Consider the following 25,644-nt stretch of genomic DNA (forward strand, 5'->3'; position numbering starts at 1 on the left):
TTTTTGGCCCCTTTTCAGCCATTTTCAGCCTCTTTCTGCCATTTTGGGCCCAATTTCGGCCCTGAATGGCCAAGATTGGGTCCAAAACAGCCAGGATAGGTGATGTCAGGAGGTGTGGCATATGCAAATCATTTATGCTAATGACACACTTCTGATGACGTCAAGGGGCATGGCCTATGCTAATGAGTTGTGCTAATGAGTTCCTCCAGCTCTTTTTCTACAAAATTACCCCTGCTCACCCTTGAAGTTGAGATGGTACAGTATTTACTGATTTCTCGAAACGGTTAATTGGAAGGCCAGAATTGACCAGAGCAGTGAATGCTGTTGTAAGTTGCACGAGGCAGCTTCCTCTATGAGTGGACATTCTTTCAGTCACTTTTATTTATTTAATTTCTCGCAACACCAAGCTTTTGGAATTACTGGCCAGGCGTGTCAGGCCATAGGAATCTTCCCCACCCGCTCATTTGATGATGAATCCTTTCTTTTAGCCTGGGAGCTGAGTTTGAAACAAGGAAGACATTGCCGGGAACAATTCAATGGATTCTCTGCCCAAATTCCAGAAACTTCAAGAGGGTCAATAAACACTGAATGGTCTTGATAAATAGCAGCAAAAAAGACAAAAGCGTCTGCAGCAGGAGGGAGCCATTGCCTCACCCGAAAGGGCAGAAAACATTTTTGCACAGGCATTATTGCTCCTGAAAACAAAACAGTTAAAAGCTTCTCAGCAGTGGTCCAGAAATTCAGAGTTTCCAGCTCAAAGTTAGTTGGACTTTCTGCTGCTGTTGTTTTTTCCCCCCTCCTCCAACCAGACACTGCGCTGGAGCCTTGCCAGAGGGCAAGCTGCCAAAGCTACAATTCCATCTCTGAGTAGATAAACAAGGCGGAGACTGAAAGACAAAACACACAAGAACGCTCAGACGCTAATGATAAAAACACGCAGAGGACGAGATGAAAGGAACTTTCTCTCTGTGTCACTCTCGCTACTCCTCTGAACATAAGGCCCACTGGGCCATCATGCACAGCTACGTGACACAGATGCAAACGAGGATCTATCGGTATGTCTGTCAAGCAGAGAAGGTTCAGATGTTACTTCACCTACAAAACTCCACTTAAGTTTGTCAACCCGGAGTTGAAGATTCCTGGAGATTTGGAGGGGGGCCCTGAGGAGGGCAGGGTTTGAGGAAGGGATAGACCTCAGCAGGGTATAATGCCATAGAACTCACCTTCCAAAGCAGCCGTTTCTCCAAGGGAACTAATCGCTGTAGTCTGGAGATCAGTTATAATTAGGGTTGACAGCTCCAGGTTGGGAATTCCTTGAGATTTTGGGGGTGGAGCCTGGAGAAGGCAGGGTTCAGCGAGGGGAGTGACCTCTGTGGGGTTTTATGCCATAGAGACCACCTTCCAAAGCAGCCATTTTCTCACAGAGGAACTTCTCTCTGTGGCCTGGAGATCAGCTGTGATTCCTGCCTCCCCAATAGGACGGTGGGAAACACCCACGATGTCCTCCAGGTCCCATCTGGAGTTTGACAACCATAATTCCAAGCTGGAATGAGATCGGGAGTGGATTGGAAGCTCACATACTAGTCGAAATTCAAAATAAAGAAACAGAGTGGGGGCTTTATATTATTATTTATGTTTATATTCTACTGTTCCACTGGAACGCAAGGAGGTGTAACTGGGTTTGCCACCCCGGGGGTCTTCCATCCAGATACTGACTGGACCCTCCATAGTTTCAAACCAAGCAGCTGAAATTGACCAGCCTCCTCTACTTAGCTAGGAAGTGAAATTGACAAAGGTCGGTCAATTTCAGTTGAAAGGTCTCTGCAAAAAGAATGAAAAGGGAACTTCCCCCTCCCTGCTTTCAAACCAACCATTGAGCCATCCTGTGCTGGACTTAACATTAAAAAACATGAGAGAGAAGAGAGAGTATGGGAGGGGAGATGGAAAGGAGGAAAGAGGGAGTGGCTAGATAGATGAGAGAAGCCAATCAGAATGAAGTGGGCTGGCAGAGACGACGGGGGGGGGGGGGAATAAAGAGTGTGCACAAGAAAACAGCAGACTGTAAAGCAGATATTTTTTAAAAAAAGAAACACCTTATACCGGAAACCTACTGATCAGCAAACATATTTACATGCTTCCAGTCACGATCCTAAATACACCGAATAATCTATTCATCTACAACCAAGTTCTGCATTACAGCCATTTCTGTTCCAATCCACTGCAGCCAGAGATTCTCACTTGCGAGATCTACAGTAGACATTGGGAGCCACAAGGATACCGAATGATAACCTGTTATAAAACAGGCCCAAACGAAACAACAGCAGAATGCCACTGTGGTCACATACAGCTCTCAGCTCAAGCCAGTGCAATGCCTCATTAATGACCTACAATCGATGTCTCTCACAGGCATTGGGAGGCAAACCTTTTCTCACCCATAGATAGTCCCCTGCAATAAACCAAGATGTCAACTCTGTCGCCATGTTCACTCTGACAACACAATCACTGGACCTCATAACACCAGTTATAGCATCTCAGATTCATTGACTTGTTCATCTTCCAATGTTACATATGCTATCAAGTGTCAGCAATGCCCTTCTACTCTCTTCATTGAACAAATAGGTCAGTCCCTATGCAAAAAAATAAATGGACATAAATCTGACATTAAAAATCACCACTCTCAAAAACCAGTAGAATTGCATTTTAATCTTTCAGCCTAAAAGAGGCTGTCCTCAAAAAGAATCTTCAAGAGGAGATTACGTGAAATTGCTGAAATTGAGTTAATTCACTCATTCAGAACAATGGAACCCCCTGCCCCCGGGGTTGAATAGAGGCACAGGATTCTATTCTCACTACAGATGCTAATTTCTGCTGTAGTCAAGCTGCATGGTAGCATTGTACCTCTGCATTCTAACATCTTCTTTTGCTACACCCTCCCATCTAATCAAGCTGCGTTGTACCCTTGCACCTTGATGCCATTCCTTGCAACACCTCCACCTCCTGAGTGGAATATAAAGGATCAGTGATCTCCAGTCCTAGTTGTATCTGAAGAAGGGAGCTTTGGCTCTCAAAAGCTTATACCATGAAAATCTTGTTAGTCTCTAAGGTGCTACTGGACTCAAATCTTGCTGTTCTACTGCAGTCCAACACAGTTGCCCACCTGAAACCCTAAGTATCAGTCTGGCTCAGACACATACTTGAAGCTCTCCTATAATTTAGCTTGTAAGTATGGTGTGGAAACAGATTACAGACCTCACAGAAACAAAACAAAGTTTAGTTTATCTTACGCGGAAGCATTCCCACCCACCTGCAAGTTCACATTCTCTTGTTTTTCGATGCCCAAATCATTTTAATTTATTTTTAATTGCATGGGGGGTGCCATGACATAACTGTGTGTATCTGTAAAACAACTCGTTTCCAATATATTACAAAGTCTTATTTTCATGGTTAAAAATCAATAAAAAAGCATCTAAATGGTTGGGAAGAGGGAAGGCTGATCCAAGGCTGATGGCACGCTGGATTCATGAAACCAGGAGACAGAAAGATGCAGCCTCGTCCTGTTGCATGCAAGAGAGGCAGCAAGATGATTGACAGCTCCAGTTTGGGAACTACTTGGAGATTTTGGGAGTGGAGCCTGCAGTGGACGGGTACAATGCCATAAAGGCCACCCTCCAAAGCAACCGTTACCTCTCGGACAATGCATCTGACGAAGAGAGCTGTGGCTCTCAAAAGCTTATGCTATAATAAAGTTGGTTAGTCTTAACGGTGCTACTGGACTCATTACCTTCAAAGAAACTGACTTCTGCAGTTTGGAGATCAGCTGTAATTCTGGGAGATGGCCCCACATGGAGGTTGGCAATCCTACTCACAACCTAGTGGGGGGCTGCGTTATTCATCTGAGGGGCCTGACTGATGCTTTGACAGTTTTGGCTGAGTTTTAAACCTGTGTGCTGTTTCCATTTTGTCAATGGAGAACTGTGTGTTTGAGGGCCACATAAAGAGAAGCCATTTGGTAGGCCAGAGGGGAGATGGGGTTTGTGCCATTCCTCTTCACACATGCTACAGCCTTTCCAGTAGCTGTAAAGAGGGACAGAGTTTCCTTTGTATAGATAAGCATCTGAGCCATGTGCGGGGATGGTCCGATGCTACTTCAAGTGCACCCATGCTTGCTTTTGGGAATGCTGTCGGAGGCATGGAGCTGACCTGGGAACTCAGAAGGACCTGATTTAACAAATCCTTTGTGTGTGCACGTGTGTGTGTGTGTACAATTAACCCTAACACTATATGCATATATACAAGATGCTTTTATGTCTACATCTCTGGCAACTTGAACCACTCTTGCCCAGCTGACAGCTGTACAGACTTCTTGTAGAACCTTCAGAGCACTGTGATATTTAAAGGCATGGTATCGTCCCAGTTCTGTGATTACAATGAGGCTGGCTTCCATAGAATTCATGACTTTTTGCCTGCTTTGTATTGTCTTCTAGAGAGAAAATGAGAAACATCCATTGTGCCTTCTGCTCATTAATTGGTTATGTGAGCTGGGTAAAGGTTATAGTAATCTATCCTGTGTTAATATAGTTGACATGGCCCGGCTTTTTCAACTGTGGCTCCCAGATTGCGGAATCCCATGCCCCAGGAAATTTCTCGACTCTTTTCGTCTTCCAGAAACTTGTGAGAATGATTTTATTCTTCAGGAGTGTTCATTCCCAGAAGCTCCTTTAATCTGTACCTTCTATTATTGACCAGCTTATGACTGCCTGCTTCTGTTTTTATTCTACTGATTTTTTTAAAAAAAAGATGTTGTTGGTTTTGTTGTTTTGTAATTGCTTTTGTTCCCCTCCTGGTGACTGTTTAGATTGTTTAGACTTCTTTTTAAAATTCTGTTTTATAGTTTTGTGATGTTTTAAGAGTGAGCCGCCTTGAATGTATGATGGAAAGTCAGGACCTAAATCATTTCAGTCAATAATGAAGAAATGATCCCAGGAACAATTACTGGGGAGTCAGCTCCATTGTATTCAATGCGATTTGTTTCCAAGTAAGCACACATAGAACCAGCCTGTAAGCCTCTTTTGTGGTGTGTGAGACTGATATTTAGGAGATACCCACCAAAATGTAGACTGGAGGCTTCTGCATGGTTTGGAGTTAATTTCTTTACGCTATCAGAACTTGGTCTTGATTATCTTAAATGGACGCCAACTTTTTCGCTTTTGAGCATGTCTGTGGGTTTAATCAGAATGCAGTGGCATACAGAGCTGTCACTCTGGCTACTGACACTTATCATCCACAGTCTTACTGGAACTCTTGAAATATTTGAGCCAGTTTGGTATAGTGGTTAAAAGCGGAAGGATTCTAATCTGGAGAGCCAGGTTTGATTCCCCACTCCTCCGCTTGAAGCCAGCTAGGTGACCTTGGGTCACTCACAGCTCTCTCAGTGCTCTCTCAGCCCTACCCACCCCACAGGGTGATTGTTGTTATGGGGATAATAATAACATACTTTGTAAACCGCTCTGAGTGGGCATTAAGTTGTCCTGAAGGGCGGTATATGATTCGAATGTTGTTGTTGTTGTTAATTAAATAGTATCCAGGATCCCTTTCTGCATGTCCTAGAGACAGGAAAAAAACTTTGCCAAGAGTAGCTGGAAATAATGTCTTCTATTAATGAAAGTATGAACCGGCCTTGAAATCTGTTGGCAGCACACCCTTTATTTCTTTGTATTTGTGAGTTTCATATTGGTGTCTGTTGCGGTTAGGAAAGGGGGGGAAAGTGGCTTTTCTTGCGGGGAACAACGTCAAAACAAGGTTTACCTGGAAAGCACTCTGGTAGTCGCTTGCCACCACTCAGGTACCACCTGAGAACAGCTAGACTGATCTGCTGGGAAGCAGCCCTTCCAGCTCAGTCCTAGCAAAATAATAGAGTAACAGGGTGAAAACCCTGAAAAACTATCTTATAGCAAACTGAGTAGTGCTCAAACAGTCTGGCATGTAGGGATGAAATTCAGAGAATTATCCTAGAGAAATGTATTGTAAAAAAAGAAGGAAAAATGCCTTTATAGAGAGAAGGTTTCTTATTTTTTTTTAAAGAGGGAGAATGAGTGAGTGGATTCAAAAGGGGTAGGAACAGGGCTTTTTTTCAGCAGGAACGTGGGGGAACGGAGTTCTGGAACCTCTTGAAAATGGTCACATGGCTGGTGGCCCCGCCCCCTGATCTCCGGACAGAGGGGAGTTGAGATTGCCCTCCACGCCGGCAATCTCAACTCCCCTCTGTCTGGAGAGCAGGGGGCAGGGCCACCAGCCATGTGACCATTTTCTCCAAGGGCAACCCGCTGAGTTCCACCACCTCTTTTCCCAGAAAAAAAGCCCTGGGTAGGAAGGAGAACAAAATACAAAATCCAGGGGAAAGCACACTATCACATAGCTTTATCTATCAGATAAAACATTAATGTTGAACAAACTCAGCTAAGCACACTTTACCTGAGTTGTAGAAGGTTCCTCAGAGCACATACAGAGTTCCTTGTAGTACCAAGGAACTCTGTATAGGAGTACAAAGGAACTCTAGATAGTGGAAGAGTCTCCGAACAACTCTGGATAGTGGAAGAGTCCTTAATGCCTAACCCACTGGTCTTGGGGTCTCCAGATGTTATGAAGTGAGCTCCCAGATATTTATGGGCAATGGAGTCTGACCTATGCTAGCCTCTCCAGTGAGATTGATTAGCAGACCTGACTGATCCCAAGCAAAGCCATCTCTGATGTCAGAGACTTATTTCCACCAATCAGAGAATTATGACAGGGTGGTCCCGCCATTTTAATTTTGGAGCTGATGAAGAATTCCAACGAAACAGGTGAAGATCATGGGTTTTTGAAGCAGGCAGTCCCGATTATCTCGGGGCGGGCAAAATAGATGTGATGGCATCCTTGTGTCTGCCACAGGGGTGCCACCACCATTTTAAAGTAATTTAAAAATGTTGTTAGGGCCCGATCCTAATTGAGCCTGCCGTGTTGTCGGCTGAGGCACTCTTGTCGTCCCCCCCCCCCCAAGCCTTTTCAAGTGCTGAAACAGCCATGCAACGCTTGAAAAGTTGATTGTGTGGGGGTAGACTGGAGCCTCAGCTGTGCTGATGGCATTTTAACATCACTTTAAAATGATAGCAACATCCCACGTGGTGGACACGAGGACACCATCACATTGCCTTTGTCCCTCAGGGAACATCTTGTATTTTCTTGCACGGTCTGAAGTTCTGAGGTTCTGTTCTGGGTTCCGTACTTCATAGATGTTAGGTTAATTGCTTACTAGGAACAGGGCCTTTTCAGGAATCACCCCAGAATCCTAGAATATTCTCCCTCTGAGAAGTTCACCTCTTTTTCTGTCTTGTGAAGTTTTGGAAAAAAGGTAACTAGGAGGGGAAGTGATAGAGGCTGATAAAAATGTTGCATGAAAGTGGATAGAAATAACTCTCCTTACCTTTCCCATAATACTACAATTTAGGAGCACTCAATGCCGTCAATGAGTAGATTCAGGTTTGACCGAAGTCAGTGAGTTGGATCCAGTGAAAATTTTCCATTAACAGAAGGAGGGTGCTTTGCTGATTTCTCCCCGCCTGCTTCTGACCCCCAATGCTGTTCTTGGGGCACCCTGTCCCCAGGAGCAACATTTCATGAGACATTTTGGGCCGCAGTGGAAGAGTGGCGGTGCGGAAGTCCCACTTTGCTGACAGAAATTTTTTCTCTCAGCAGAGATTTTCCACAGTATGTAAGCCATCAGACAGCACGCAAGGAATGTGTGAGGCTCACTACCACTAATTTAAAAGGAATTGGGCAACCTTATGAGGGATAAAAGTCGATTAATGGCTGTTAACCTGCTGTCTAACTAAAGCCTTCATAATCTAAGGCAGCCTTCTTCTGAGTACTAGTTGCTGAGGGACAACAAGGGGAGGCCTTGGCCTCTAGGCCCCCCTTCAAGGGACATTTGGTTGGCTTCTGTTGGAGATATTGTGCTGAACTGGATAGATTTTTAGTCTAATACAGTAGTGCTGTTTTCATGACCTATTTTGAGAAAAGGAGGGAGATCTGAGGGCAGGTGAGCAGCCATTTGACCCCTATTGTGGTGGGAAAGGCCCAAACCTCGTAGGCCGATAGCCTGAAGCTTTGGTTTTCAGACTGTGGCAGCACCTGGGCAGCTGGTACAGCTGAGTAGAAACGAAGTGTCTGAAAACTATGGCAAAGCTTCCCTTTAAAATAAAATTCAAGAATCCGTATTGTCTGTGGCTTATGAGAGCTCTTTGTTTAGGAACAGATGGGCCAGTCTACAGGTGGTGTGTGTCAGGGGGTGTTGGATGACGTGAGGAACATAACACTTCCAGCAGTGCCCTGGCTGAGCGAAGCGAGGTGGCATGAAGAGATGACAGTGAGGCAATGCTTCATTTCTAAAAACAAGAGGTGCCTGGGGTTGGAGCTGACCTAGAAATCCATAGCTGTGCTCTCCTAGCTCAGCCCAGCCCCAGAGGTGTGTGAGTGGTTGTGGTTATGCACAAAAGCAAATGTTTAGAGGGGCACACGGAAGCAGAAGGGAGAGGATAATTCTGAGCATTACAGCATGGATTTCTCTCACCACTGAGCAACTGACGTTGCATGCAGACATTCATATTAAAACACTTTTTTAGCATTGACAGAGGGAACAGAGGGTATGGAATGAGTGTGTCTCACTGAAATTGGCAGGGTGGTAATAAACTGATTAAAGGCTCCTGTGAGGCCATCTACTGAGAAGGCCTGAGAACACCCTTAGATGTTCCTGAATGAATCCCTGCTCTGGGCTGCCTCATTCTGCTCAGGCTGCATCAGTGAGTGATGCAGAAGCACAGGCTCTTTGGAGTGTACATAATTCTTAAGGCCAAACTACGCAGGTACAAAATAGATTCCTGTCTTTTTTTCTCTACCGGGTTTAAAGCTACTGTCAAAAGGACAGCTAGCCCCAGCATCCTGCTTTCAATATGAGGCACTGCATGAAGGGTTTTCCCTGCTGCTCCAGCATCCTGTATTCAACTGTTTTTAACATGGAGGCTCTATTTTGCCATCATGGCTAATAACTAGAGATGGGCACAAACAGGAAAAACCCCAAACCGTGTGGTTTGTGGTTCGTTGCATTTCATGAACCACAAATGTTCACGAACCTGCCCTAGTTTGCGAACCGGTTTGTTTGGTTCGTGAAAACGTCTCATCCAGGTCAACAAATTGTCACTTCCAGGCCAGCAAAAGGTCACTTCCAGGCCAGAAGAAGACCACTTCCGGGTCAGCAGAAGGTCTGCAGAAAGTCCACCCCCTGTTGCCTAGGAAACTTTTTTTTTTTTTGAAAAATTTTTATTGGGTTAGAATCCATTATTTTTACATTTACATTCAATTTTCCCCAATTTTTTCATCTCTAACCCCCTCCCTTTCCCCCCCTTTTTGTTGACTTCCAACAGCTTTCCCACCCTTTGTCCCCTTTCCCTTACTTTTATTAGCTCCCTCTATCTAAAACAAATATATATTCTCCATTATTCTAAGCAGTACATCTTTAACTATTTAACATTGTATGCCCAAACTGTAAATCTTTGTTTCCATCTTAGATAAACAATTTATCCCATTTTTCAATTTCAAATATTTCTGTATATCATAAACCATATAGATCATACATTCGTTTATATCAAACAATTTGACTTATTCTCTATATATTACTCATTCTATCTTTTTATAATAATTCTATATATCTCTCATCACGTAGTCAATCAATTTGACCCGTCTATATCTTCAGACATTCAGTTTGGTACAAAACTTACCAGAAAGAAAGAAAATATTGTTAGTTAATCAATCCTTATATTTAGTCCTTATAATTAATTATTTTCTCTATGTTCTGTTTGTTAAACTGTATATATCTATATATATATCAATCTGTTAATCTGACTGCTTATTAATTCGCATTTATCTCTTCTCCCCCCGGTAAAGTCTCCCCCCTCTACTTCAATACTTCAGTAGTTCTCAAACTGCCACAGTTTTCCTCCCACCTCCCATTTCTTCTCCAGGTATTGTTTCAGCTTCTCCCAGTCTGTGTTGAACTGCCCTGAGTCCAGATCTCTCAGTTTTCTTGTCATCTTATCCATTTCAGCCATATACAGCAATTTGTAAATCCAATCTTCAATAGTTGGCACTTCTTGTACTTTCCATTTTTGCGCATACAAAAGTCTAGCTGCTGCTGTCATATAAAATATCAACGTCCTATATTGGACTGGAATTCCCTCCATTCCCAAGTTCAGTAGCAGGAGTTCTGGGTTCTTATTAATTTGAAATTGTAAAATTTCACTCATTTCTCTTATTATTTCCCCCCAGTACTGCCTAGCTACCTCACACGACCACCACATATGATAGAGGGAGCCCTCATGCTTCTTACATTTCCAGCATTTATTAGAAGTATTCAAATTCCCTAGCGCAATCTTCTTTGGTGTCATGTACCAACGATAGATCATTTTGTAGATGTTCTCTTTGACATTAGTACATGTCGTTGTCTTCATTGTAGTTTTCCACAAGTATTCCCATGCCTCCATTGTTATTTCTTTATTAAAGTTTATAGCCCATTTCACCATTTGTGTTTTAACTATCTCATCCTCGGTATACCACTTCAACAGTACTTGGTATACCTTGGATATTCTTTTCTTATCTTCTTTAAGAAGGGTCTGCTCTAGTTCCGAATTCTCTATTCGTATACCTCCCTTTACAGAGTCCGAATTATATAAGTCTCTGATCTGTCTATACTGGAACCAGTCGTAGTTAGGTGATAGTTCCTCTTGTGTCTTTATTCTGAGTTTGGATGCTTCGGTTTTAGTTATTTCTTTGTACGTTAAACATTGTTGTTCATTGTCAACAGCTCTCGGGTCTATCACCTCATATGGAACCACCCACAAAGGAGTTCCTTCTTGTAGATAAATTCTGTACTTCTTCCAGATTATGTATAGACTTCTCCGAACAAAATGATGCAGGAACATCGAGTTGACCTTTACTTTGTCATGCCATAAATATGCGTGCCATCCAAATATTTTTTTATATCCCTCTAGGGCTAATAGTTTCTTGTTCTTTAGTGTCATCCATTCTTTCAACCAAACTAGGCAGATTGCATCATGATAAAGTCTCAGATTGGGCAGTTGCATTCCGCCTCTTTCCTTTGCATCTTGTAAAACTTTCACTTTCACTCGAGGCTTCTTGCCTGCCCAAACAAAATCTGATATTTTCCTCTGCCATTTTTCAAATTGTTTGGAGTCTCTGATGATTGGTATTGTCTGTAGCAAAAACATTACTCTTGGTAACACATTCATCTTAACTGCTGCAATCCTGCCCAACCATGACAAATTCAATCTATTCCATTTAATCAAGTCTCTCTCTATCTGAGTCCATAGTTTTTCATAATTGTTTTTGAATAGATCTATGTTCTTTGCAGTTAATTCGACTCCCAAATATTTCACTTTACTTGTTACTTCACAATCCGTTGTTTCCATTAACAATTGTTGTTTCTGCTTAGTCATGTTTTTGCATAATATCTTTGACTTCTTTTTGTTAATGAAGAAACCTGCCAAGTCTCCAAACTCCTTGATCTTATCTATCACTCTTGGCATGTTCTCCAATGGGTCCTCTACAATTAACATTATGTCATCCGCAAATGCTCTGACCTTATATGAATAGTCCTTTATTTTTATTCCACGAATTTCCTCATCTTGACGTATCTGTATCATCAGAATCTCCAATACTAAAATGTTGCCTAGGAAACTGATTGATTGGCACCAGGCTGTCTGCAGTGACGATCTAAAAAACAAACCAAACGAACCAGCCTAAAGATCAAGGCAGTTCGTCAGAAATGGGCTCTGACAAACCACCGGTTCGCGAACCATGAACCAGCCTGGTTCGTTATGAACTTTGGTTCGTATTTCGGTTCATGCCCATCTCTACTAATTGTTAATAGACCCTATCCCTTTCTATGAATTTGTCTAATTCCCCTTAATGCTGAGAACTTCGAAACAAGCATGACTGACAGAATACAATAAAGCCCACATAATCCCCCCGACTGAACTGTTCGTTTACATGTGACTTGAGCATCTTCACTCAGACTTCCCTGTTTAAGTTGTTTCAAATACTACTGAGTCGTCAGCAGTTGAAGGCATCCAGTCAGAGCAGCTCTTTGTCATAATGCAGGATGTGCGTTGTGGTTGCCTCAATGATAATCCAACCATGCATTTCCTATGAGGCAGTATGAAAACACACATGGAGAAATTTTTCCTGATATGAACCATTTGCTTGCCTTTCCTGTTAACAAACACTGAATCATGAGGGTATGATGGGCCAAGTTTGCAAAGGAAAGAAGAGGCCATTTGGCCCCAAGATGCCTCTTTAGGCAGTCAGAGATGGTTTAACAGGAATTTGGCAGACATAAAGTGGGGGGAATCCATTTTGCCCACATTTTGCTATTAATAGTCACCAAAACAGGTAGCCACGTAGCAACGAACAGTGACTTACTGACATTTTGTGCAGCTACAAAATGTGGCATACAGGAAAGTGTTATGGAGGGGCAGATGGAGGGAAGTTCTGGGAAAGCAGTAACATGTGATTGCGCATGAGTGATTGTCTTTTTGTTGTTGTTGTTCCATTGGACATATGTCAGCTGAACACAGGTGAACAGTTTAAATGTCGGTGCTGCAGCTGGCAAACATGTTGAGATCCAAACCAGTGGGTCACTGAGCATTCCTGATTTAAAGCCATCTAAGGGGCTGGTGGTGGTGGAGAGTGCCCTCAAGTCATAGCTGACTTATGGCTACCACTAGTGGGGTTTTCGTGGCAAGAGACTAACAGACCGATCCTGCTTAGCTTCTGAGATCTGACTAGATCGGGCTCACCTAGGCCATCCTAGTGAGGGCTACATGCACACTATGTTTTCCTCAAGTTTATTTTGGATCAGGTTGACAGACATATTCTGGAGTTCTGCCATAGCACAGTGGTTAAGTAGTTTGGCTGTGAATCAGTACTCTGCTGGTTTGAATCTCACTACTGCCATGAGCTCAGTAGGTGGCCTTGGGGAAGCCCCTTCTCTCAACGCCAGCTCCTCAGCTGTTTTGTGGGGATAATAATAACACTAACTTGTTCACTGCTCTGGGTGGAGCACTAATCTGTCTAGAAGAGTGGTATTTATCACAGTTCTCCTCGTTATTATTATTCGAATTGTCCGAAACACAATCAACAATAAGCAGAGGTCACATTGATTGGCCTTTCTAAGCTGATACAAGGTTCCACCTGAGACCTAAGTATCAACCAGATATCGGCATAATATGTACGCTGTTCCAAGTAGCGTTGTCTTTTGCAATTCTGTAGGTGTTATGTCAGAAAGCTGCAGTTTTTCCATATGAATTGCAAAGTTTTTCAAGATGGTTCCAAGTGCCCTGATGACAATGGAGACTACTGTTGCATTCTTCTTCCATAGTCGGGTGGTTTCTATTGCCAGATCTCTATATTTAATCATTTTTCTTGTTCTTTTTGTTGTTGTTGTTGTTGTTGTTGTTAGGGCACATGAGCCCGATTCTGATTAGCACTGTGGGGAGGGAGGGCTTAGACCTCCCCTTCCAGGCTGTTTTCTTGACCTGAAAGGGAAACATAATGCAGAGTCTATGATTTCATGTGGAGCCTCCAGTAGGGCCATTTCAGATAAAGAAAACTGTGCAAGGGAAACGTTCAAGCCGTTTTCCTGTTGTGTGCCAGAGTCCATATGTGAATCAGCCCCCACTGACCTGGGAAGCACAGAACAGTCGAAGATGTTTCTTGACCTGACTCAGGGACACCCCCAGAGGAAATATGACGTGTCTTGTCTGTTCTGAACCTCTTGGCCATTCATTTCATTAGGTGACTGAGGGCCAAACTACAAGAGATAAAAGGCACTGGTTGGACACTTGTCAGCTTCCCTCAAGTTTTGATGGGAAATGTAGGCATCCTGGTCTTGCAGCTTGGCTCTCTGACTGCTGTCCAATGGATTTTTCAACTGTCACTTGTCCAACATTCTGCCAAGCTGCCTACATTTCCCGCCAAAACTTCAGAGAAGCTGACAAGTGTCCAACCTGTGTCATTCGTCACTTGTAGTTTGGCCCTGAGTATTGATAATATGGGAAAGTGAGAAGACATTCTGGATTAGACAGGTGAATCTTCCTCTGCCCCCCCCACTGGCTTTCAAATGCTGAAGTTAAACACAAATTTTGCAAAAATCGAGAGTTTTATAACTAGTTGTGGCCAAGTTTCCTGGGCCCAGCTCTGTTATCCTGCAGCCCAACAGCAACTGTGGGGAACGGCATTTTAAAAGCCTGCAGGACTGGAGGAGAGACTCCTGACCGCCCCCCCGCCCCCCCCCCCCCGCAGTGTTTCCAAGTCAAAACAGTCCTGAGGGGGGTTATTTGCCACATTTTGGAGCTGCGTATGCTGTTCCTCACAGCCGTTGTGCAGCTGAGGGGAAACCAAGTTGGATCTGGGGAACCAGTCCCAACTTGGCAGAAAACCTATCACATAGTTTGGCCTAAAGTCTTTGCAAATTGGGATCCAGGCAGGATTCTATACTAAAACCTTCCATTCTCCCTGGATGCTGGAGTCTGTGACCTAAAGTTAGCAAATGTTCACAGTGTCCATCAAACTTTATGCCAGTGGTTTGATTGAAGAGTCACCGTGAGGCAAGCGATGCTGAGACTTTCCCATTTTTCCCTTCCGCAGGCACGGCAGCAGGCACAGCTCCGCCAACAGATGGCCGAAGACAGCAGAGCGGAATATTCATCTACGCTACAGAAATTCAACCACGAACAACATGAACATTATTACACGCACATACCCAACATCTTCCAGGTGACTGAACATTTAAAAAATGTTACTCGACACTTAACTGGCCTCATGCTAATTACTTATGCCTAGCTAAGACAGAAACAGATTAACCCTTTCATGACAGAAGTGAATAATGCTTGCAAATCCTAACACTAACTGACTAAAAACATAAGCTTGCCAGCTTGCATTTCTGAAGAGGCTTGAGGCTCATACTCACAAATCCATAAACCCTGCCAGGCAGGTAGTCATCTCAGGCCTGACCTGGAGCAAAGTCTCTCACATGCTAACATACCATGGAATAGTTCACCAACATCTCCGTGAGAGTGTGTGGCATAGTTGCGTTAACAGCGAGGAGCCATCCTTTTCTAAGATTGCCAGCCAATCAGAGGCACCTTGTAACCAGCGTTGCTAGGCTGAGAAGGCATACGTGCAGAGCCCAAACTCCCTTGTCTCTCAAGGACACCCTACCTAGGCACCAGCTCCAGGTGCAATTAAGTACTGAGCTGCACACTCCACTCCTGGGGTGTCGGGCCAAACTGGGCCTGCAACAACTTAGAAACTTAAACCAATGCAGGCAAATGGGCTCACTATGGCTCTGCTCGACAGAGTCCAGTAGCACCTTTAAGACTAACCAACTTTATTGCAGCAGAAGGTTTTGAGAAAGACAGCTCTCTTTGTCAGATGCAGGGGGCTGGCATTGGGCCTTCCGAACTCTTTACTAAATGGACTCTTTACTAAATGCTAAGTGTTGTTATTGTTATTATTAACATTATTATTTCAGAAAATACAAGAGATGGAAGAGAGGCGGATAGTCCGGATAGGCGAATCCATGAAAACGTTTGCAGAGGTGGACCGACAAGTCATCCCCATCATTGGAAAGTGTCTGGATGAGATAACCAGGGCAGCTGAGTCCATCAGTCAGAAGAACGTGAGTTGACAGCTTCTTGACCATGTAATTTCTTGGGAGAAAATCCATCCATTGGATACTGTAACAAAATGTAATCCTTCAAGGGGTTTTGGGAAATTATCTGTGAGTTAATTTATCTGTGGGGAAATGCCAGCAGTTTGCTTCCAAAAATGGCCCTTTGGTAGGCCTACCAAGTAAAAAAACCTATTTATGGGTCAGTGTGGCAACTCCAAGGAAGAGAGATTCTTCTGTGCCAGGTACGATATTTGCATTCATACCTGTTCTGAAGAGACCGCGTGCGTGCACATGGATGCTGTCTCTAGTTATATGATAGTCATATGTCCAAGGACTGTGCATATTGCAAAAGGTAAAGTTGTATTTATTTTTTTAATGCAACACCCTACAAGCTCAGGAAAATGAAAGGTATTAAATTGGCAGAAAGTCACTGTTTATTTATAATAAAATATTATCCCAATCAGGTTCAAGCCCATCCTGGTAAGTGTGTTCAGGAACCTAATTAAACCTTTCTATATATTTAGTATCAACTCAATTATATGGCCCCACAGAGCATGAACACACTTGCTCAAACGCGCACGCAACCATGTATATGGCCTAGCCAAAATGATTCACACTTTTAAAAAGTTCTTGGCAATACTACCACGGCAAATCAACTTCCCTTTTCCAGTGAGTTTTTAGTACTCTGCAAAACTTTTTGCTTACTCATTTATTGCACCGTCATTTGCCTGCATTCCTTGCTGCTGTTAGTAAAATCATTGCATAGCCAGATCTTACTGGGTACGCTTTATGATACCATCCTGTTTACGGGATGATCCCAGATTGAAAACGAAAAAATGAAATGCGCTGTGAAGAAAAAAAGAAATGGGATGAAGGAAATTTCTGTCCCATTGCAATCAGTATTTCTGACCCAGAAATGAAAACTTGAGAATATTCGATGCTGCTTTGTCATTTATGTTATTTATTACTTGTTTAAAAGATTTATAACACTCACATTGGGCTGCAATACAATATAATTATTATAGTGTAGACTGCTAAAAACAGTGGTACAGTTGTATTTAAAGTTTACTTGCTTCAAATGTTTCAGTTTTAGTATCAAATATATCTGTTTCAGCGGAGTACATCTTTATTACAGGAAACAATGACCTTGTTCCTCTTCTGGAATATTTTAGTGTTTGGTTTTTCTCTTTTCACCTAAACAAGAAACAGTTGAACTGCTGACCAAATTAGAATTGACAGTGTGTTTCACCCCTAAGATGGGAACGGTGCCTGCCATATTTGCACTAAAATAACCTTCGCTTTAATTGTAAATGATTGCCTCTTTGCTTGGCCAGATTCTTCTCCCTGTTTAATGACTGCTATACTATAGGGATTAAAAGGGAGGGCCCTCAATTTTTCTGCTGTGGATCATGGAAACAGAGGATAATGGTTTCCACCTACACTTTTCTCCCCTCCCTTCCCGCCCCCTTGCATGGTGAGCATATCAAGCCTCAGTAGCTGTCCTGAATCTATCCAATATTCAATCTGAAAGTGGCACCAGTCAAAGGCGCGCAGAACTAAAATAACCAAGAGCTGCTGCTTAATGCAAGTGAACTTTGGATAGATGGAGCAGCACGTTGGAAAGCAGCAACCAGGTTGAGTTGTGAGTGGATTTTCAAAGGGAAAACATTGCAGGCAGTCAGGAGTCGGACGGTACCCTGCTCTGTGTGTGTGTGTGTTATGTGCCGTCAAGTCACCTCTGACCTATGACGACCCTATGAAGGAAAGTCCTCCAAAATAGCCTATCACTAACAGACTTGCTCAGATCCTGCAAACTGGAGGATGTGGCTTCTTTTATTGAGTCAAGCCATCTTGTTTTAGGTCTTTGTCTTTCCCTACTGTCTTCCAGTTTTCCTGGCATTGTTGACTTTTCTAGAGAGGCTTGTACAATAGCCTCAGTTTTGTCATTTTAGCTTCTAGGGAGAATTCAGGCTTGATTTGATCTAGTGCCCATTTATTTGTCTTTTTGGTTGCCCATGGTATCCACAAAACTCTCCTCCAGCGCCACATTTCAAATGAATCAATTTTCTTCCTGTCAGCTTTCTTCACTGTCCAACTTTCACATCCATTCATAGTAATGGGGAATATCATCATTTGGATTATCTTGATCTTGGTTCCCAGAGAGACATCTCCGCTCTACATAAATAAAAATCAAAGCTCTCCACCAACAAATCTGCAGTCTATATATGTTGTGTGCATGAATACATATATGCTTTTTTTTGCTTCCTTCTATAAGAACTCCCTCGTTCACTCCAACCAAGAGTCCATCTGCTTTACCATGCTATTTGCCACGGGGGCTAACCAGGTGTCTCCGGGAAGCCCACGAGCACAGCTGGAATGCAACAGTCCTCTTCCGAGTTGCCCCCGAGCATTCAGCATTCATCTTGAAACTAGCAAAAAGAGCACAATTGCTCATGTCTCTCCGCAGATGACCAACTTCTCTAAACTTGGTTGGCTTCAAGAGAAAAACCGATCAGGAGACCGTCTCCTATTAACCAGCTTCTATTCAGGAATCATGCACATCCATGAATGCACATTGGCCATATTTTGTCAAAGGCCTCAGTGCTCATCAGATACCAATTTACACTGAGTATTAGCAAAATGTTAAAAAAAATTAGATAAACTCACATTATAATTACCAGGCCTTTTTTTCTGGGAAAAGAGGTGGTGGAACTCAAGACCGCACGATGATGTCACTTTGGGTCAGCTGGAACAAGGGGGGAGTTTTTAAAAGTTTAAATTGCCCTTGGCGAAAATGGTCACATGGCCAGTGGCCCCGCCCCCTGATCTCCAGACAGAGGGGAGTTTAGATTGCCCTCCACGCCGCTAGCAATCTAAGTTCCCCTCTGTCTGGAGATCATTTTTAAGAGGTGCCGGAACTCCATTCCACCACGTTCTTGCTGAAAAAAAGCCCTGATAATTACTTTAAAAACTATACAGAATGAACGGATGTGCAAATTGCATAATCTGCATATGCTGTAAAGTTTATGCTCAGCTCTCAGTTCTATCCTGGTGTAATTTTTTTTCCTGAAGGGAGACACCAAAGATCCGTCCTGTCTGAAAATGGTGATCGACCTGCCACATTTTAGAACTTTTAATTGGAATTTTTGTTCAAAATACAAAGTGTGCCCAAAAATGTCTAGTTGTAGCCCTGCTGCAATGGGGAGGGAAATGTACTCTGCACATGTTCAAGGTGCCGTTGCCAATTCACATATTCCAAGCTTCAGCTGTAGTACTAAAGGCAAATGTGAGCCTCGGTGCACATTAAGGCTTCCTCTAACACTACTCATGTGATGGAAAGCTGCATGGGTCTTTTAAGCAGAACAGAATCCGACTGGATGCCTTTAGCTTAGCCTGCTTAACAGGGCCTGCCCTTTCCTTTGGCCATTCGCCCCCCAGCACTTCCAGTGAGACGGAGGTCACCACTACAAGGCCAATTCCCAATGGCTGTCAAGTGAACCTGAGTGGGATGTGCTTCCCAATATGCTGGCAGCGGAAAAGATTTGATTTGTTCTGGATTTCTGGCTTCCTGTTTTGACATTTATCTCTTTCTGCTACATAAAGAGAAATGGTTATTTTTAGCTTCTTTGTAGTGATAGGATGTTTGGAGCACAAGGAAGGGATGTGATATGACAGAGTAATTTTTCAGAAGGGTTCATAATACTGGAGAGAATCCAAAAGCCCGGGACATATCAGTTTCTTTGGGTTTTTTTAATTCAGTTTTCATCTTGTCTTTTCTTCGGATGTTAGTTTCACGTATATTTCTGTTTATCTTTCTCTCCTTTGATTTGGTTCCGTGCAGTGCCAAACCTCAGTCTCTGTTGGCCTTCCCTTACCTCCATGCACTGCAATTCCCTCCCTTCCTGTTACAGGGCAAACCAGAGTTTGTGGTTACATTTTGAACCAACAAACTATACTTTGTGCTTTCTCTTCAAACTATGCCTTGTGCTTTCTAATTCTCGCTTGAGGAGCACGCGCAAGCTATTGATTTGCCCATTTGGGCATAAGGACAGTCTATGGTTTTGGTAAAAGGGAAGGAATCAGAATGCATTTACTCCCTCTTAACGCCCCTTCTTCTCTTGTGCTCCAATTCCTTCCCTCCCTTCCTGTGGTGAGGTATACCATCATCCAGGGTTCTGCAAATGTTTACAGGCTGTCAGCTTCCACCATGAGTGCTACTATGCTGGGCACTGGCACACCTGACCTTGATTCTGGGAAGCCGTCAGGGACAGTGCAGGTTCTTGCTCTGTGGATGGAGGGGGGGGGGTATACATCAGCCTCTCTCTCTCTCAGTCCACTCGCAGGCCTGCTCAACCTGACAGAGTCCTGGCTGCCTCCCCTTTCTCCTCGCCTTTCACAGCCTCTGTCTCCTCACCTCCTCTGGGCTTGCTCTTCCTCCTGTTCTTCATCTCTCTCACTCCTATTTCTTCTAGCTTCTCTCCCAGCTCCTACACAACCCACTTCGCCCTGTGGGTGGGCTTCCCTTTTAAACCTTTCATCTCTTCTCTGCTCCACCTGTCAGCCACGCCTCCCTCCTGCACTCTATCCACGGCCTTGGCCGACTCAGGCTGTTGCACCTGGGCTTGCTCTGCTGACTGATTGGGGCAGGTACACCTGTGCCTCCTTGGCTGGCTGCCAAACTTTTCCTGCAGATTGCCTCAGGTGGCTTCACCTGGACCAGGCTACTGCCTTCTAGCTGGCCTGCAGGTTGGGGCATGGCTCTGTGCGGCTTTGGCTGCCTCTTCTCCCTGTCTTGTAAGGCTGCTGGCTGACTGCCTTTGCTTCCTGCGCCTCCTCCCTCGAGTCTACTCCCTTCCTGGGGGGTCCTCACTCTCCCTTCCCGGCCCCCTGCCTTCCCACCAGAAGGTGGGGCTAGCTGGCTTCCACCTGCCTCACCTGACTGTCTGAGGCTTGGGTGCTTCTTTGCCCTCCTGTGGCGGAGATGCCTCCTTCCCCCTTCTGTTGTTGGTCTGCTCTGATCCTGGGTGCCCGTTGGGGTGGGTGTCCCCCAACTGCCTCCCATCCCTTTCTCCTGGTAAGTCAGGGGGCTGAGCCTCAGACCCCGGACACAGGCCATTTGTGTAACTGAAATGATACAACTTAATATTACTGATACGCTGATTAATAATCCATAACATTAACGCTGCCCAAACATTGGTTGTTGCAAGTCCTTTATTAGGAAGATCTCACAATAAGTCATCAATTGTGAGGTTCAGAGGCATCCACTCCCCTGCCCTTAGCAGCTCCGTTATCCATCTCACCCCTTTTCTGTTCTGCTTGGGCTTGCAGAGCCACAGAACTGGAGCGGGGAGGAGGTGCAGCACTTGGTTCCTCCCATTCTCTACCTGGTCACTGCTGTGCAGCCTGGAGAGAAAAACGAGGTGCCTCTTCCCTGGCTTGCACACACTCAGACCATTCTCCTGAAGTGTCATGAGACCTCAGGGGAATCTTGGGCTGCACTTACAGCCTCTTGGCAGAATTAAACTGCCAACAGCAGTGATTGAAGTAGGTGTCAGGTGTTCACCCGTCATACTCAACAAGACCCTGTGTAATGTTTGTTTGTGCTGTGATGCTATGGGTATAACCAGGGCTTTTGTTCAGCTGGAATGTGGTGGAACAGAGTTCCGGCACCTCTTGAAAATGGACACATGGCTGGTGGCTCTGCCCCCTGATCTCCAGACAGAAGCGAGTTTAGATTGCCCTCTGCACAGCGGCATGGAGGGCAATCTAAACTCCCCTCTGTCTGGAGATTGGGGACAGGGCCACCAGCCATGTGACCATTTTCGCCGAGGGCAATTTAAACTTTTAAAAACTCTCCCCTTGTTCCAGCTGACCCAAAATGATGTCATTGGCCCTGGGAGCGTGCACACACTTTGCACGCACACATGTGGTACCAGGGGCACCACCTCCCACCAGGAGTTGCCCCCTGTGCTGGCAACCCACTGAGTTCCACCACCTCTTTTCCCAGAAAAAAAGCCCTAGGTATAACTGAAGGCTGAAGCTATTTCTTGACTATGATGTGAAAGGCTGCAAGGGAGGGGCTGTCTCTACTGTTGTCTGTATGTTCTCCACTCCTCTTGCCTGAGCCTGGGAAGCAGTGCTTGCACGGGCACTCATGACTTTGAGACTTTTCCTACATCAGCTCTGCTTTTTCCTACCTAGATGCTTCCTCTTGAGCTTAGCTGACTGTTGCCTCAAGGGGGTGGGGATTTGGGGATTCACCCATGCTGAGAATCCTATATATGCTTTGTGCTTGCCAAAGATGGAGTAAGGTCCTGGAACTGGTAGCTTATCAATAAAGTCCTTTAACTCATGCAGTGAAGTCTTTTGAGAGTTATCCTTACTGAGGATCCTTCAGAGGCCCAAACTGCCTTGCCGCTATTGCAGCATTTTTCCTCCTTGCTGCTGTGGTCCTGGTGGTTTGACAGCTGTGGACTCTGGTTGAGCGGGGGCTCTAAAGGGCCGACACTGTGTTGTTGATGTTGCAGCCTTTCCCCTTGTTGCCACTGTCCTGGTGGGCTTTCCTCCTGTCGCTGGCACCCTAGGTTCCCACATGGATGCCCTGTGACTCCTGGGTAAGTCTGGGGGTGGTTTTGACCATGGAGTGGGTACATTCTCAGACATAACATATATTGGAGCACCTGGCAATACAGTTCACCTAAATTATTTCTCTTTCTGTAAAGAGTCTTGAAGAAGACCATTAGCACTCCACCTCCAATTTTTACCTGCCATTCCCTTCACATCCTGGTTATTCTATCATCCAACCTAGTCCTCCAGTATACATTATCTTAAAGATTTCATTTTCTGTATTCAAGAGCCATATTTGGTTCTGTACAGAGCCACATTGGGTGCTAGAGCCATAGGTTGCAGACTCCTGCCATTGTGGCACGGCTTCCTCTCTACGCAGAAACTCACACACAGGCCGTTTCCATACTGCTTACCTTCCCTCGGAATGACCTGAAACATCGCGCAAAAAATGCGGAAGATCGCGTTTTCTCGCACGAGAAAATGCGATCTTCCATGGGTTTTGCGCGATGTTTTGGGTCGTTCCGAGGGAAGGTAAGCAGTGTGGAAACGGCCACAGACTCTTCTACAGTGTGCAGCCAGTCCCCAGAGGACGATGTGGGGTAGTGATGGTGATACATGGCCGCACAGGCACACACGTTGAACTGGAGGAATTTGCGCCTGGGTCCCAGGTGGGCAGCAGCATGCTCTTGCAGACTGTCTGTGTTGTCGTCCTTCCCTCCAGCACATACACCTGCTTCACCGGGCTTCCTCTATTCCTTTTGCCCGCCTTTTGGATTCACAGGAGCTGCTGTGATTATCTAGTGTGAGAAAGAGACAGAAAAGCAGCCATTTCCCCCTCATCTCCTTTGCCAAGTGCGTCTTGAACATGTGAACACCTGAAGCTTCCTTATACTGATTCGGACCCTTTGGCCTTCAAGGTCAGTCTTGTCTACTCAGACTGGTAGCTGCTCTCCAAGGTCTCAGGTCAAGGCCTTTTGCGTCACTTGCTGTCTGATCTTTTTAACTGGAGATGCCAGGGACCCAGCTAGGGACTTCCTGCGTGTCAAGTTTGTGCTCTGCCACTGGATCACTGTCCCCCTTTTTACCCAGTTTCTCACACCCATGATCCTATGCCTGTTTCCTGAAAAGTAAGTACTCTTGAATTTAGCAGCGTTTATTCTACAAAATGGCATCCATAGTTGGAAGTGCTTCAGAGAAGGCTGCAGTCTTGTACACACTTGGGGAGTAAGCTCCAGTGAACTTAGTGAATTTCTCATCGGGGCTCCTGTTGCTCAGATGTTTTTCTTCCAGGGGGATTTCACACTATCTTGACGATTTCTCTCTCTCTGAACTGTCTCTTTTGGGCTGTTTTAGACTGTACTACTGCTTTGTAATTTAACTTTTTAAAAGCCTGTATCTGCCAAACTTTGATTTACATTAAAGATTTTTATTTTAATCTTATTTTTAAAAAGATCCCTGTGGAATAATGTTATGAGATTTCTTGTAATGATCAATGCAGCTATTAGCTGGAGCTCCTCGTACCTGTATTATTAATCCTCGTACCTGTATTATTACCTCTTGTGGATCAGGGCATAAATTTCTTCTGCAAAAAAAGAAAAAGAAAAGAAAATCGAGAAGAAAACCTAGACACTTACCAAGTGACCCCAAGGCAGATTTCTTAGTGGATTGGTACATGTATGTTTTAAAATCTCACCAGGCGTTCAGGATGGTGTTATTATTTCTCTCTCACCACTTTTTTTGTTTCTATAATTTTTTTTATTGTGACATATTGTTCTTTGTGGTAGAAATGGTGGGTTAGAGAGGCCCCCTCGATATTAAAATAATAAATAAAATCACAAAAAAATGGTGCCTAGGATCGCTGTTCGCTGCTGTGGGGCTCCAGAAGATCAGCCAACCATTCCTGCTGTCTTCAGCCCCGTTGGGGTCTCTCTGACTCGCAGGGCCATGGAACTGTCAGAACGCCAACCTTTTGAATGAAGCTGCAAGAAACAGAAAGAGATCGGCATTTGGGCTTGGGCTGTGTGCTGTGGGCAATTCAAAATGTTATTTCTGCTTTCTGTAAAGGAAGATGTGTAGGGAGCTTTTTAATCCTTGGGTGGTTGGGATGCCGATTCTGACTAGACATGGGCACGAACCACAAAAAAAATGAACCATGCAGTTCGTGGTTTGTGGCCTTTTCACGAACCAGGAACCACAAACCCCCACGAACTGGGGCAAGTTCATGAACCAGTTCGTGGTTCGTGGGGTTTAAATGCCCCTTTCTGGCTGCTTAGCAGCAGCAGGGAAAAGGGCATTTGATAGTTTAAAGGGCCCTTTCCTGCTGCTTGCTAGAGGCAGGTCCCTTTAAACTATCAGCTGGCAGGGGAATCCCTCCCTCCGCCTGCCAGCTGAAAGTTTAAAAGGACCTGTCGCTTGCAAGTGGCAGGGCCCTTTAAATGGCCCAAAGCCCACAAACCTCAGACTCTCTCTCTCTCGAGAGGGGCGAAAGCTATGTAATGCTGCCCTAAGCTCCTACGAGAAAGGATGTGATAAAAATGTTCTAAATAAATAAAATACTAAACAGTTTCACAGGTCTAAGGGTCACGCTAAATGTGCAGGTTTTTACAGAGGGGAATCCGTGTTCCCCAGACTCTGCTCAGGTTCCCCACGGCCACACAGGAGCTTCTAATGGCTGTTAAAAAACAAAGGCAAGCCTACCGTGGGGGGAGAAAAAGTTCCCCCCTCTATACATTTTGCAAAATAGTGAGCAGAGAGGGGTCGCTGGTTTTGCTGTGCCACGTAGAGTATTCTGTGCACATGGAGCAGTAAAAAAAGGGGGGGGCTCGCCCTGTGCTATTTTGACATGGGCAAACAGCTTGTGGCAGAAGGCAGGAGCTGTTCCTTCCAGCGTTATTACTAGAAAAACAAGTTAAGGCAGCAGTAAAAAAGGCTTTCTACAACCTGGCATTAGCCTGGAAGATGGCTTCTTATCTTGACCTGGCCACTTGGATCCATGCTATGGTAACATCAGGGCTTGACTATTGTAATGCTCTATACATAGGTCTCCCATCTAAGTTAACTAGGAGGCTCCAATTAGTGCAAAATGGTGCAGCTCGATTGTTATTCGGAGCAAGCAGAAACATGAACATCACTCCCATCCTACAGTCGCTCCATTGGCTACCCATCAGTTACAGAGCTCAGTTCAAGGTATTGGTTATTTCATACAAAGTTCTTCACGGCTTTGGTCCGGCATACCTACGGGACCGCCTCCCTCCCTATGTTCCTCCACGGCAGCTTCGCTCATCTGAACAGGGTCT

The 25,644-nt window shown here is 44.6% G+C and overlaps 1 protein-coding gene across 3 annotated transcripts in view; it reads left to right on the forward strand.

The window, feature by feature from the left end:
- The window catches only part of FNBP1 (formin binding protein 1), a 254,629-nt gene that overhangs the window by 153,830 nt on the left and 75,155 nt on the right, over positions 1-25,644 (forward strand). For all 3 annotated transcript variants that reach the window (XM_054997229.1, XM_054997230.1, XM_054997231.1), the window contains exons 7-8: positions 14,755-14,883; positions 15,641-15,787. In XM_054997229.1, the coding sequence (XP_054853204.1) occupies positions 14,755-14,883; positions 15,641-15,787 (276 nt within the window). The remainder of the gene's footprint in view (positions 1-14,754; positions 14,884-15,640; positions 15,788-25,644) is intronic.

The sequence above is a fragment of the Eublepharis macularius genome, chromosome 14, assembly GCF_028583425.1.
Source record: "Eublepharis macularius isolate TG4126 chromosome 14, MPM_Emac_v1.0, whole genome shotgun sequence".
NCBI lineage: Eukaryota > Metazoa > Chordata > Lepidosauria > Squamata > Eublepharidae > Eublepharis > Eublepharis macularius.